At 45.4% G+C, this 13104-nt stretch overlaps 1 protein-coding gene across 7 annotated transcripts in view; it reads right to left on the bottom strand.

The window, feature by feature from the left end:
* DOCK9 (dedicator of cytokinesis 9) overlaps positions 1–13104 on the bottom strand; it is a 257537-nt gene that overhangs the window by 138709 nt on the left and 105724 nt on the right. For all 7 annotated transcript variants that reach the window (XM_033105052.1, XM_033105055.1, XM_033105056.1 and 4 more), the window contains exon 2: positions 1610–1726. In XM_033105052.1, the coding sequence (XP_032960943.1) occupies positions 1610–1726 (117 nt within the window). The remainder of the gene's footprint in view (positions 1–1609; positions 1727–13104) is intronic.

Raw genomic sequence — 13104 nt, forward strand, 5'->3', positions numbered from 1 at the left:
AGATAACCTTTGGCATCCTTGGAACGCACTACAGGAAAAATATGTCAACAGGGATTGCAATTTGTAATCATCTGGTTTAATTTCTCATGTTAATTTGTTGCCAAAATCATAGGCAAAAAGCATCATTCTGAGGTTTCCATTCATTTGTCCTTTAGCTAGGTAGTCTATTCATGCAATGAAGTTTTTAAAACATTGTGTATTTTTAGGCATGAATTGAAACCATTTACACGAGAGCATACTTTGGCAGCAGCATTGAACTAATAATGGTCAATTTCATTTCCATGGCAATCCTTACTTTTGTGGAAAGAACTAAAAAATAATCATTTTCTCCACATGTACCTTTAACAAGTTAGAAAAAGTGAACATTTGTGAAAACTCTCACCTTTGTTATAAACTGGAGTCTCTTAAATGTGGTGGGGGAAAAAACTTTAAGGAATATAATTTAACAATCGTTATTAACATAGAAGTTTCTGAACTGTATATAGTAGGTTATGTTCTGGGGAGTAGGATTAGAAAAAAATGTGGTAGGGGAGACTTTTAATGTCAAGTATTTAAACAGTGCCTGCTGGTTTTCTCTTTTTTTAAATATAAGTATGTAGTGCTTTTAAAATTAAATAACAAATAATCAATGAAGCTTTAAAAAAAGAGAAGGAAAAAACCAAAAAACCTAAGGCACTCAATTCACAGAAGACAGGGCTTGGACAGTAATAGCCTCAGGTAGAGAAGCATGGAGGTAGAGAAGGAGGAAGCATGAAGAGCGAAGGAAGTAACCAGCAACTCCAAATAGGCCAAGGTAACTCTAGGTTACCGGGCAGTTAACACCCCTACATGGGGTTCCTGCAGGAAGAATGTTATTCTCACTCCCTCACCAGCCTCAAAGCTCTTGTGGGCACTCAGCCACAGACCATAATCTGAAAGGTTTTCAGCCACAATCCAGAGTGCAGCTCACAGCAGGAGCTGTGCTGAGTCCTCTGCTGGAAGCTACTGAGCTCCAAGAAACAGCACCTGCCACTGCACCAGAGGTAGGAGTCAGTACGTACCTGGTTACCCCTAAACACTCCTCTGGTGAGCCCACACACAGTTCAAAGCCTCTCTCATGCAGTCTCCCAAAGTGCCATTCTAAAAGGATCCGTGACAAAATCCTCCACTGCTCCCCAGCAAATCCCATCTTTAAGATTCTAAGGCATTCGGCAAAAACCCTCGATTCCTTTTCACAAGATATAGGGTGCACTTGTGAGCGTTAAATCAGCCCAGAGAATAGCACTTTTATTCAAGATGAAACACACACACACACACTTGGGGAAAAAAAAAGTTACATATATGTGTTATATATATACATAGGCATATTTGCATATATGTACATATATACATATATAACATATATTCATATATATTTATATCTGCATATATATGCAAAATTAATACCATTTTAACAAATCAACTCATGAAAGAATGCCTGGAAGAATACAATGACAGAACTTTTCTTCTTACCATCTTTTCATCTTTTAAAAATCCTAAGTTAAACAAATAACAAATCAATAGATAGAAAACAACTGTCTGTCAAGACGAACCCCATGGCTCTATGTACAGAAAGTTAGAAGTCATCTACCTGAAAATCATCATAAGGGAAGAGCAGCATCTCCCTAAGACAATCGTTCAGGATCTGTGTCTTCTTCTGGACGATGACATTTTCATAGTCAAGTGGCTCAATCAGCTTTGGCTTTGCCTGGAACGTGAAAAGAGAAGCACTTGAAACATTCTTACGGATAAAGGCAATTTCTGAAGATTAAAGAACTTTATACATTCTACTCTGTGTTTGTATTTTCCAACTTTTCTACCATTAGAAAGGCAGTGTTAGTTTTGCTACCAGGAAGAATCCGAAACAAGAGACAAAAGTTGCTTTCAAAGGAACAGAAGACACTTGATAGAAAGTCATACTTGTTCACTTATTTCAGCACAAAGGAGGCTATGGATTCTGGTGGCACTTCCAGTCATGTCTTGAGCCACCCTTGGCTAGGTCAGTCCCCTGGCAAGCACTTGGCTCTGCCAGAGCTGCCCTGCTTCTGGCTCCAGCCACGGTCTGGCAGCGAAGGCGGGGTGCCCACAGTGGTTCCAGCCATGACCACCCTGCCTTGGCTCATGGCTTAAAGCATCCACAGGGCTCACTATTCCATCTAAGACGCTATGGAACTCACCTCTGAGTCTCAAAATACCCCTATCCTGAAATGTCTACCATGTACATACATAACACCTAGACATAGAAAACTGTGCGTTGGACCAAAACCAGGCAAGCAGGGAGAGAAAAAAAAAGTATCCCTTCAACCAGGGCTTGTGGGTGAACCTCAGGGGCTAGAGAGGGCCACCCCTGCTATGCACTGAGCAAAGGAAAGAGGCAACAAACAAGTGGGTAAAGAAAAGAGAGAACATGCCTTTTCTAACGATTTCCGAAGTTATTCTTCTAAGCAAAAGTCTCTTTCATCTTTGCCAGTCTTTATCCCTGATCTAGGTCAGGGATAAAAACACATATTCATCTAACTATAGCACAGTATGCCAAGTGCTAAAATAGGCATACACATGCACATACACACACAGCAAGATTATTTTTAAAACTATTAATAAAAAAGCATAATAAAGAATAATTATGATAGTCATAATTTCAACAAATGCTGTATATATAAAAATGACAATATAGGCTATATATAGACATCTGATGTGTAGCATCTAAATTGGATATTGTGACTGAGGCTGCTACATGTTCCCTAAATCTGTTTTCCGTCCACATACAGCTGAACTACCTTTCCCAGCCTCCCTGTGGTTAGGTGAGGCCATATGGGTGTCTTCTGGCCGATGGCATATGAGTGGAAGGGATGTGGCCACTGCCAAGTCTGGCCCATAAAAGCCTCTGCACGGCCTGAATGTTCCCCCGCCCCCAAAATTCCTATGTGGAAACCTAATGTCCAATGTGACGGTATTATGAGGTGATTAGAGTGGAGACCTCATCAGTGCAATCAGTGCCCTTATAAAAGAGATCCGGAGCTCTTTCTCGTCCCTCCTGCTATGCGAGGACACAGTGGGAAGAGGGCCGTCCATGGACCAGGAAGTGGGCCTCACCAGACAGACTCTGCCGAGCCTTGACTTTTGTTTACACAGCCCCTCCCAAGTCCATGAAAGAGCATTTCCCGCCTTTGTTCCTCCAGACTCCTACTTGGTTCCCTATTAGACCACATGTCCCGAATTGCAATTTTTTTGTTGTTCCCAAATAAACCCATTCTGCTGGAGAAATACCTGGCTGGCAATTGGTTTAAGGTCAACAGCCTATTTAGCATACCAAATAGTTTTTGTTCATTAGACGAATTACTGTTTTTGCCTAAAGGTAGCTTGGAAGTATTTGATGACAGTATGTAGTGTTACAGATACTAGGATTATCTTGCTTCTGTATGCTAGTGTGTATCTTTCGAGGTGTTTTCACAGATGACTGCATTTAATCCACTGTTAAATTAACAAGAAAGCCAATGGACAGAGGGGGGCTCGAATGCCGTGGCAGCCCATGTAAGCAAATGAAAACCTTAGCCTGTAAATGCCTCATGGTTACAAAATCAGAACACTAAGGGCCACTAATCACAAACAGCCAACGAGGCTTTAGGCTGTAGTCAAGCAAATAATGTCTTCCCTTTGCTCTCGCCTTTTCTCTACAGAAGTCTCTCCCCAGCCCTGTCAGCTGAGCGCTCCTAACCATTTCCAGTTTGGTGCTGCCCGATTGGAATCAATCTTTGCTCAAATAAACTCTTACAATGTTTAATACGCCCCTGTTTATCTTTTAACACCACTTCACACCAAAGGGAGGCATGAAAACATCACTCTGTTTTACGGAGGCTGGAAACTGAGGATAACGAGTTATTAAGCTAATCGCCCGAATGTCCCACCAAGAAACCAGGACGATTAGAACGCAGTCTTCTGTCCAACAGAACGCTTTCTTCTCCAAGCTGCCCTTTTAATATTCTGGGGTCACCACTGCTCAACCATAGTAAATGTGTGGAGAATTCATAAGCCAACATTTCTGTTAAAGATGAATGACGCATGCTACGCAGGAAAGCCCATGGGATCGATTCCAACCACAGGGAGATCTCATGGAAGAACGACAAGTCTGTCTTCTTTGGTCTCAAGGACTGTGGAGATTTGAAATTTGTACAAACCCTTAGGTCACTTAATGAGATGACTCCTTAAGGACCTGACTGGGCAGGGTTCTGAGCAGTGGCAGGAAGAACCTTCTGAGACGGAACCACTGACTCCAAGGAAAAGGCGTCAACCCCGAGGGACTCACCGCTGCCTACATTAAGCACAAGGCACGAAGCTCTTGCTTCAAATACAAATAACTGGCACCATGGCTCCCTTCTACACGTGGCCCTCAGGAGGAGGAAAGAAAGAAGGGATCGGACGAGATAAGGCTGGGAATGGAGATTGGTAAGGGAAGACAGAAAAAGGAGGAAGAGACAAAAGGGACAGGCAGAAGACGCAGAGGAGGAAGAAACACAGGAGGAAGAGAAAGTCAGAAAAAGAAGATGCAAGACAAAGCGACAGAAGACAGGGTATTGGGAGACTTGAGGTGGGTCCGTGGGCAGTCATATCCCCGTCCCTGCTACACTGTGGCTTCAGAGCATAGCCGCCTGTTGTCTCCTCTTCTTTAAACTGTTAAACTGACGATTCACTAGTTACATTGTTCGCTATTCTTCAGCTGCACTACGCTTTCCCAAGTGCTCACATAATTTGGGGCACAGCTGACTCCCCCATAGTGTCACTGGTGACAGAACACCACACTAACAGTAAGAGAAATTAGGCTAATTCGCAAACTGCCAGTCCCCACACTCCTGGGTAAGAAAGCGGCTTAGTACAGCTCTAGCACACGGACTTGGTTTTAAAGGCATCTCAATGTGCCCAGATTCAACTCCTCCATGGTGACATACCTCCAAGAGCTGAGTTCTTGACTTTCTATTGTCACAAGAAAGATTCTGGGTCCGGAAAGACCCAAATTGATCAAAAGTTATGGATGGCGCTGTTCGTAGGCCATTAGAAACACCATGGTTTGAAACAAGAGAATTCATGAGTTTGAATTTTAAATATTTAAGGACACTGTGTCTCCCTAAGCATGATGGGACTCAGCCATCTCGAGTCTATGACATTCAGAACTGGTACAGTGCGTGGTTATGTTGCTTTCACAGGGTGTGAACAATGTAACTCAATCCACATCCACAAGTCCTTCAGCTTTCTCTCCCGTCTGGAGACCAAAAGTCCCTACCTATGAACGTTCACTTTTCAAGTTATTGTGAAATCAGAGAGGATGTGGTGCTTGTAATTTACGGCAGACGACACAGTGGTTCTCAAAGAGGGGTCCCCGGGGCGGCAGCGTCAGCATCACCTGAGTTGACACAAAAGTAAACCGAAGCAGAAACTCCAGGAGTGGGGACCAGCTGTCTGTTTTTGAACAAGCTCTCCGGGGGATTCTGAGGAGCCCCGGGTCGAGAATGGGGCTCCAGGAACTGTGTTGGAATTTGTCAATCCAGAGAGGCATAAACCCAGTGCTGAGCTTCTTAACCTCCTTGAGGTTACAGGCCCCTTTGAGAACCTGGGCCCACTCCCCCCCAAAATGTATAGACATTTTCCTTTGCAAAATTGTATACAGAGTTTTCGGCAGAGGGGTGTCATTCCCTGGAGAAGAACTACAGAACTGAGTTGAAGACACCCTGGACCCATGGAAGAGGCAGGCTTGTAAACACTTCGTTCGACATGCTGAGAGGTGCTGGAGTGACCTGCAGAGCTAAGGGAGGAGGGGGAGCCAATTTCTGTCCGTGGGCTGTGAAGTCTCCTCACTTCACCAAGGACTGATGCTTCGAGAGTGCTGGAGGAAGAGAGAATTCTCTGCGTGGGCAAAGCTTTGAACTCCTTGACAGCACCAGTGCTCCTCGGCGAGGCAGCAGGTGAGTGGTTCTGGGGCATCTCTCGCCCCAGGGCCATGCCATACACAATCCCGTTCCCCAGTTCTGACTGGAAGCTGCTCCTGTCATGCCCTCACACCTCTGCACCTGTCACAATCCTACAACCCCTCAGGCAGCCACCTACAAATGTTTTATTCTAGCAGCAGACTCTAACAAACAAATCTCACACAGGCAAGGATGTCAAAGAAGTTAAAGCAGAGTTGCTCCAGCCCCAGGGCGTGCAGCACTTGGCTGTATAACTAGGGCACCCCCTCCCTGCCCCCATTACAAGGGAGCTTTTCCCCCTTCTGACTGCTGTATCCCTGGTGAGTAGCCGTTCTAGGGTGCAGTTCATTCTGCTTTGCATTGAAAGGACCCGTGAACAGCACATCTCCTCGACCACTGGGACAGGGCCAGATCTCATTCCCCGGCCCCCCCCACCCCCATCAGCATCTAGCCCAGGACCCAGACACATACTGACTGTGAGTTTAATAAAGCCTAATGCCCCTCACTGGCATGGACCCCTCACCAGGCTCCATGTTCCTATACAGTTCAACTGCTGCTCAGAATCTTGACTTATTAGGAAGATTTGCGGGAACACGCCCAGTGTGTCAGTGCACCCAGGGTCATGACTCAGGGCAAGGAGGTGTAGCATGAGGAGCCACACTGCAATAAAGACACAGTCCGAGGTGCTTGGCCGCAGAACTGCCTGGGGGCATTTGAGAGTCATTGTTGTGCCAGCTGTTGTGCCGCCAAATCACACAACTCATATAGGGAAAAAACCTAATGGAGGTTTGCCCAATCCTAAAAATTGATGTGATTTTACCAAATGTTGTGAAGCTAGGAGAAACTTTTCTAAACGACGATAAATAATATACCAAGTTCGATTACTCATGCAGCAGGAAAGATGAAATGATCTATCCTTGCAATACAGAATAATACAAAACCATGCTCATATGAAGAGGTGATAAAAGGAGGAAGCCAAAAAATGTAGGGGAAGAAAGTATTTCTGAATTGGGTCAAGAAGTTATTGATAAAAATGTGTTGTTTTCCTGTATTTCTGATGTTTGTGGTTTGAGTTAGCTTTTGAAATTTGCTGTGCTATTTTTTAAAATTCTAAACATTCACTTCCATGCCTTATTTTGTATTGATGATTATTTTTCTTAAACAAGGCCCCCAAAACTCTAAGCTTCATCAATCACAAAATCTGGATATGCCCTGATAGGGCCACAGATACCACACAGCTGTTAATCAAATTGAAGGCAGTGTGGCCAGTGTGGTTATGAAAGCTGAGTCGCGCAGGCACACGGGCTGTTGTCAGGCTCCATAGGGTTAATGCGGGTAAAATGCTTGGCAGAACCTGGCAAACGGTAAGCACATAATAAATGTTGCTATTGTTATTATAATTATAACTAAATGTGTTGCTTGCATGAGAGGAATATTAGATTTTTTCATTTTTCGAGTGCTCCAATCTGTTTACAAAAACTTGCCCACACCCTCCAGGAACATATGAAATAAAACAGACAACAATGGTAAGGGCATTCACAAAGAAGGGAAAACAAAAGGCCAAAGACAGAGGAAACGGTACAATAATAAACAGAGATGACACTGGAATTCAGGGATTAAGCCCCAAAGAAACATAAATAGATGCTTCCATTATAAACTGAATTGAGGAGTACGGATCAAGTTTGTGTCTGGAAGGACTGAGAAAACCAACTGGGGGGTCAGGGTGCACAGAGAGGCACTTTGGACCCATTCCCATTTGGGAAGCTGCACGAGAGAAGTAGATGGAAGATTCCAAAGGAGGAGAGAGGGGCAGACGGTAAACCCCAAGAGACGCTCCTCGCTGAGGGTTACGTGGTGTTTACTCAGGGGAGAAGATGGAGGCCGAGTCTGAGAGGCTCAGGTCCCACAGAAGGTTTTCTAACAGAGAATCAAAACCTTGGTTTCCATGGAGGAGTCCCACAGGCAAGGCCAGAAGCCAGGGCCACGTGATCCAAATGCTGGGGAGAAGGAGCTCCAAGGCACGGGGACATGTGCACACGTTAGCCCCTGACTCCCAGGCCCCACCCATCCCTCTCTACAGGTCAAAGCAGCGGCAACACAGCAAAACAAACTTCCGGTGATCACGCAGCTCCCACAGGCGCCAAAGAGCACGACCCACCTGCTCTCCCGTTAACCTCCCTTTCAGGCTCTCTACACTCACTCCCTCCTGGAGCACTTGCTGCTGTGGGTCTGGCAGCTCAACGTTCACGCAAATTGAAATTCCAGATCCACAGGCAATCAGACACCAGGGAATCTTCTCCATGCCAGGAAAACGAGATTCCTCTGGAATCCAGCAGACCTGGAAAGCGTCAGCCCACAAATGAGTTCAGTTTTGGCCAAACACACCTCGAAAATCATGAGAAGAGCTAAACAAAAAGGCTTCCTGATGCTACTGCTCTTCCTTCTGACAGGAGAGCTTCCTCTGATCTTTCTGGTCATTTCTTGCCTTTGTGCCTCTGATAATTAACACAAGCTGAAACCTAAATGCCACTTCTTGAAATAGCAAACTACGGAAATGGCAACTCTTGGAGCATGCTATTTTAAGAAATGAGAAATCCATCGTTTCTGCTTATGAAGAATTTAGGACTTCCTTGATTTCTCTGCGTGGCCATAAAAGCTACTTGATCAGCTGAGGTAAAAACCTTCCACGGAGCTTAGCCCATTTTCAAAGCGGCGCCCTTCCTGGCGCTGCCAGCGGGACGCCAATACTGTTGCTGGGAAGGGACGACATGACTTCCAATAAGCAGGGGCTTCGGAAACCACATCATAATCAGCGCGGCCCCATGAGCCTCCCGGTACGGCGCTCTCGCACACAATCTCACGACACATTCCCACCAAGGCCTTCTTGAAACTGTCACATTCGAAGGCAGAGTCCTCATTTTCCTACAATTAGGGTGCCTCTAATTATAGCCGCCTCTCTTCCTCACATGCAAATGTTATTAGCAGTTATACGTTCCTTCTCTTCCGAGTTTCACTGAGCACTGCGCCAGGTCTTTGGGACACCACGATAAAAAGGACACAGCCACCCCACCCTCCCCAGAGAGCTCACAATCCAGATGTGTGACATTCTAATGTTCGAACCATTAGAATACAATGACTACCAGCAGTGGGGACCCACGAGTGGTGTCTGACCCACAAGAATGAACCTGACTTCCTCCCAACTGGGTTACAAGCTCCACAAGGACAGACTTTTCCAGTTTCTTCACTGCTTTCTCCAGCACCTAGAACAGCACCCAGTGCGGCATAGGCACCCAATAAATATGTTGGATGAATGAAGGAACTCAGCAACGTGGGGTGCTTCTTAAAGGAGGCTAAAAGGTAAAGGAGTTAGCCAGAAGTCAGGGTGAATGGGCGATTCCTTGCAGAGAAAACAGAGATGACAGGGAGCACGCTCACAGATGGAACCAGATTTTGCAGGGCCTGAAGTCTGTATGATCCGGAGGAGGAGGGTGTTAAAAAATACAAAGTTACGAATATAAAGTTGCTGGAGTCCCTCCCAGGACCTTGGACGGAATCCTGAAACCGAAGCTTCGTTAGCTTCAGAATAAGTCCTCCTCTGAGCACGGTGAGTTCCGGAAGCAGCAAGCAGCTCACAATAGCTGGGGCAGAGCCCTAAAAGGCTTGGGTGGCAGCAGGCCAAGGGCTTGGGGCACCAAGCCCTAGAGGTGCTATAGCATCCCTGGAAATCCAACGTGCTAGAGAAAACCACATTTATGAGAACTCCGTTCTAAAAGAATACGCTGTGGCTGCAAAGAACACGTGAATAAGTTACCTGAGGTGGGCAGCAGGACGCCCGGATGGGCATACTTGAGAAATAATGGATGGTTAACCGTACGGACTTAGTTTCTCTGAATACATGGGCAACACTGGAGTCAGAGAGGAATGGTTCTGTACAAGGGGTCCCCACTGCACCTCTGCCTAAGCAGTCCCTAGTCTCCCATCTAACACAGAAAACAATCTGAATAGCACCCAGTTGAGGGAGTACCAATGATTAGCCCACCTGGGGTGCCCATGTCCCAAAGCCACCCCGGCCTACACACAGCCTGTGATAAAAGATGAGGCCAGAGTGACAGGTGGGCCGGTTGACAAGGGGCCTACGGAAGCCAGCAAACTGGTGCAGGAAGAAGGCGACTAGATCCCTTGTCATCCTGTAGCTATGGACAATGAGCTCCCATTACCTTGTAACAGACATGCTCTTCTTCCCTTAACCCAGGACGTTAAAAATTAGGAGACCCAGCTATTCAATATGATCGCATTCCGCTTCGGTAATGCATGTTCTTCTCCAGGTTGTTCATTGGTGTGTGCAGGACCAGCGGTCTTGGCAGCTGTTTAGAAGCATGCTTGTTGAAAAGGAGCAGGAGGTTCGGTAACGTTAGAACTCCAGTTGTACGAACGTCAGAACCTGAGATTATCTGGTCCAGGCCTCTTGTCTCACAGACAGGGAAACCCGGGAGCATGGGGGTTACGTGGCTGTCCCAGGTCCTAGGAGGAGCTGCTGCCAGGTGGGCGGGCCTGGATCCAAGGGCTCCTGACACCTGGTCCACATGCAGCCTCTACATTTTAAGTTCTGCACTTTCATTGACAACCTACACAAGCACGTTATACAAAAAGCTGGAGGGAAAAAGAGAACCTGATCTAAGCTTGGACTGAGAAGCAAGCTCAAACCTGGGCATTAAACCACAACAGTGAATGAACTGGAGAACGTTTGGGAGAAGACATAACAAACACCAAACTCTCAGACATCTAAATATATTTCTCACACCGAAACGTCGCATTATCCTAAGGACACGCTAAGACCAAGAATGACATACTTGTGAATCTAGTTTTTTATATTATAAACACTGATAAGATGTTGAATTCCCTTTTATACAGCACCACAAAAAGCACTCAAATCAGAGAACCTGTCACCTAACGTTTTATTTAATTAGGCATGTCAGTATTAGCAAAACCTGGACACTCAAAATCAATTTGATAGAAGGCAAACAGTCTGGATTTTGTATTTGTCAGTTTTATAAGTAACTGTGTTTTCCTGAAATTATTATCCTATTACTAAAAATGAAGAGAAAGACTACAAAACACTATCAAATCAATGGCATCTAGAAAATGGTGTAAGAGAAAAATAATGGAAATTGAGGTAACAATAAAGATAATAATACTGACTAACGAAAACGCACATAACTGCTTGCATTTAGTCAGCTGCGCTCAACGGAGATGCTGCAGAGAATGGTAATGAAGAAAGGAAGGCACAACAGGGGTTTATGGGACTTGCTCCATGCCCAGGGAGCACGCAGGAGAAAGCTAAGTGGAAAGGGGCTATTGCCCTTTGCAAAGACAATGCCTGAAGTGTCTTCTCTCCTGACACAGGCCTGGCCTAAGAGAGGCAAAGAAGAGTGTAAGGAGGACAGAGAGACGGCAGAGGAGAGCCTGAGGGGCAGGCTCAGCATGTCTCTTACACACGTCCATCCCAGCTTCTAATTCTGCCGGCCAGTTTTTCACATGTGAAAAGAGATAGTGAAAGCAAAAAAGAAAAAAAGATACCCTAAGGTAGTTATACAAGTAACTCTATCTTAAATCTATACTACAGATTCCTTTCCAGCCAATAATCCCCCCATAGCATTATGGCCTGAAATTCTTCATTCTTCCCGTGTCCATAAAAGCTATTTTTGGAACCCTGAAATGAAGAGGTCAAGTAATTAAGCTAAAGGCTCCAAAAGTCAGATTTAGTGAGATTTCAGAACGTACTTTAAGCTACTTATTTGGAGATATCAGGCGCAGAGGATGGAATATTCATAACATATATCTGGTTTATAGAAGAGTTTCTGCATACTTCATTGCCAGGAAGGCAGTTCGGAGACCAGGTAAGGGCAGATGTAGGGAGTGAGGATTAAAATCCTGGTCCCCAAAATGTTTACTATTGTTGGAGGTGGTGACAGGTAGATGGGGGTTCATAATACCAGCTAAGTGATCCTTGGAGTGCGGCCCCAAACCAGCAGCACCAGCATTACCTGGAACTGGTTAGAAACGCAAATTCAGCCCAGACCTACTGAATCAGAAACTCAGGGGTAGGGGAGCAAGCCATCTGGGTTTACCAAAGCGTCCAGGTGACTCTGACGCTCACCCAAATTATTGAAACCCTGCTACTCATCTACTTCCTTTTGTGTATGTTTAAGAATTTCATATTTAAAAATATTTTCAAAAAATCCTGGCTCTACTGATTATCGGCGCTGTGGCCTTGGGGCCGTTATTCAACCTGCATACCCACATCTGAAAATGGGAAAAGTAACAACTTTTCTTATCATCATCACGGGGTTAGTGAAGCATTTCAATATACAGGGCCTGTCCAGGACAGAAACTCAACCAATGGCGGTCATGGGAATCACACATAACTGTCATTCCGACACAAGAGAGTTTTAGCCCCTACAATATACACACGCCTTTGCTGGGTGACACACACATTATCTCATTAAACCTCTCCCCAGCGCCGTATGGTACATCCTCACCATTTCACAGATGAGGAAATTGCAGCTCAGAGGGAGTACATGAATTACTGAAGGTCACACAGATGGTGACCCTTCCCATAACCCAGTGGCAATAAGCACGATGGAATTTCAGAGTTCTAGGACAGGAAGCGCTTCCCCAATCCTTCTGTTTCCCTTTGCATGAGAACTCAGTAACACTGCTTCACACTCCTCAGCCACCACTCAGCGAGGACAGGGTCTGACGCCCTGCTCTCTGCCCGGCTCTGAGACCTGGAAACGGAAGCCACACTGAACGGCTCAGGCTCCATCATCTCACCAACACAGAGGGAAAAGGCAGAGTCCTTTCCTGAAAGATACTCATTTTCTGTCTCAAGAACATTGAAAAAAGTCACACCGCAAAATCCTGAATCTTCCTGGAGAACCAGGTTTGAAGGGTGGAACCCATGTTAACGCCATGAGGTAGTGCTTACGTTTCTTTCCCAATAAATAGTTCAAGGACATGCTGTTGGCAAGGAAAACCCAACCTTACACTTTTCCACATATAATCAATTTACTGGGACGCTGGTAAAAGGTCACACGATGATTTTTCCAAGTGTACTACAACCATCTAA

The sequence above is a fragment of the Rhinolophus ferrumequinum genome, chromosome 4, assembly GCF_004115265.2.
Source record: "Rhinolophus ferrumequinum isolate MPI-CBG mRhiFer1 chromosome 4, mRhiFer1_v1.p, whole genome shotgun sequence".
Classification (NCBI taxonomy): Eukaryota; Metazoa; Chordata; class Mammalia; order Chiroptera; family Rhinolophidae; genus Rhinolophus; species Rhinolophus ferrumequinum.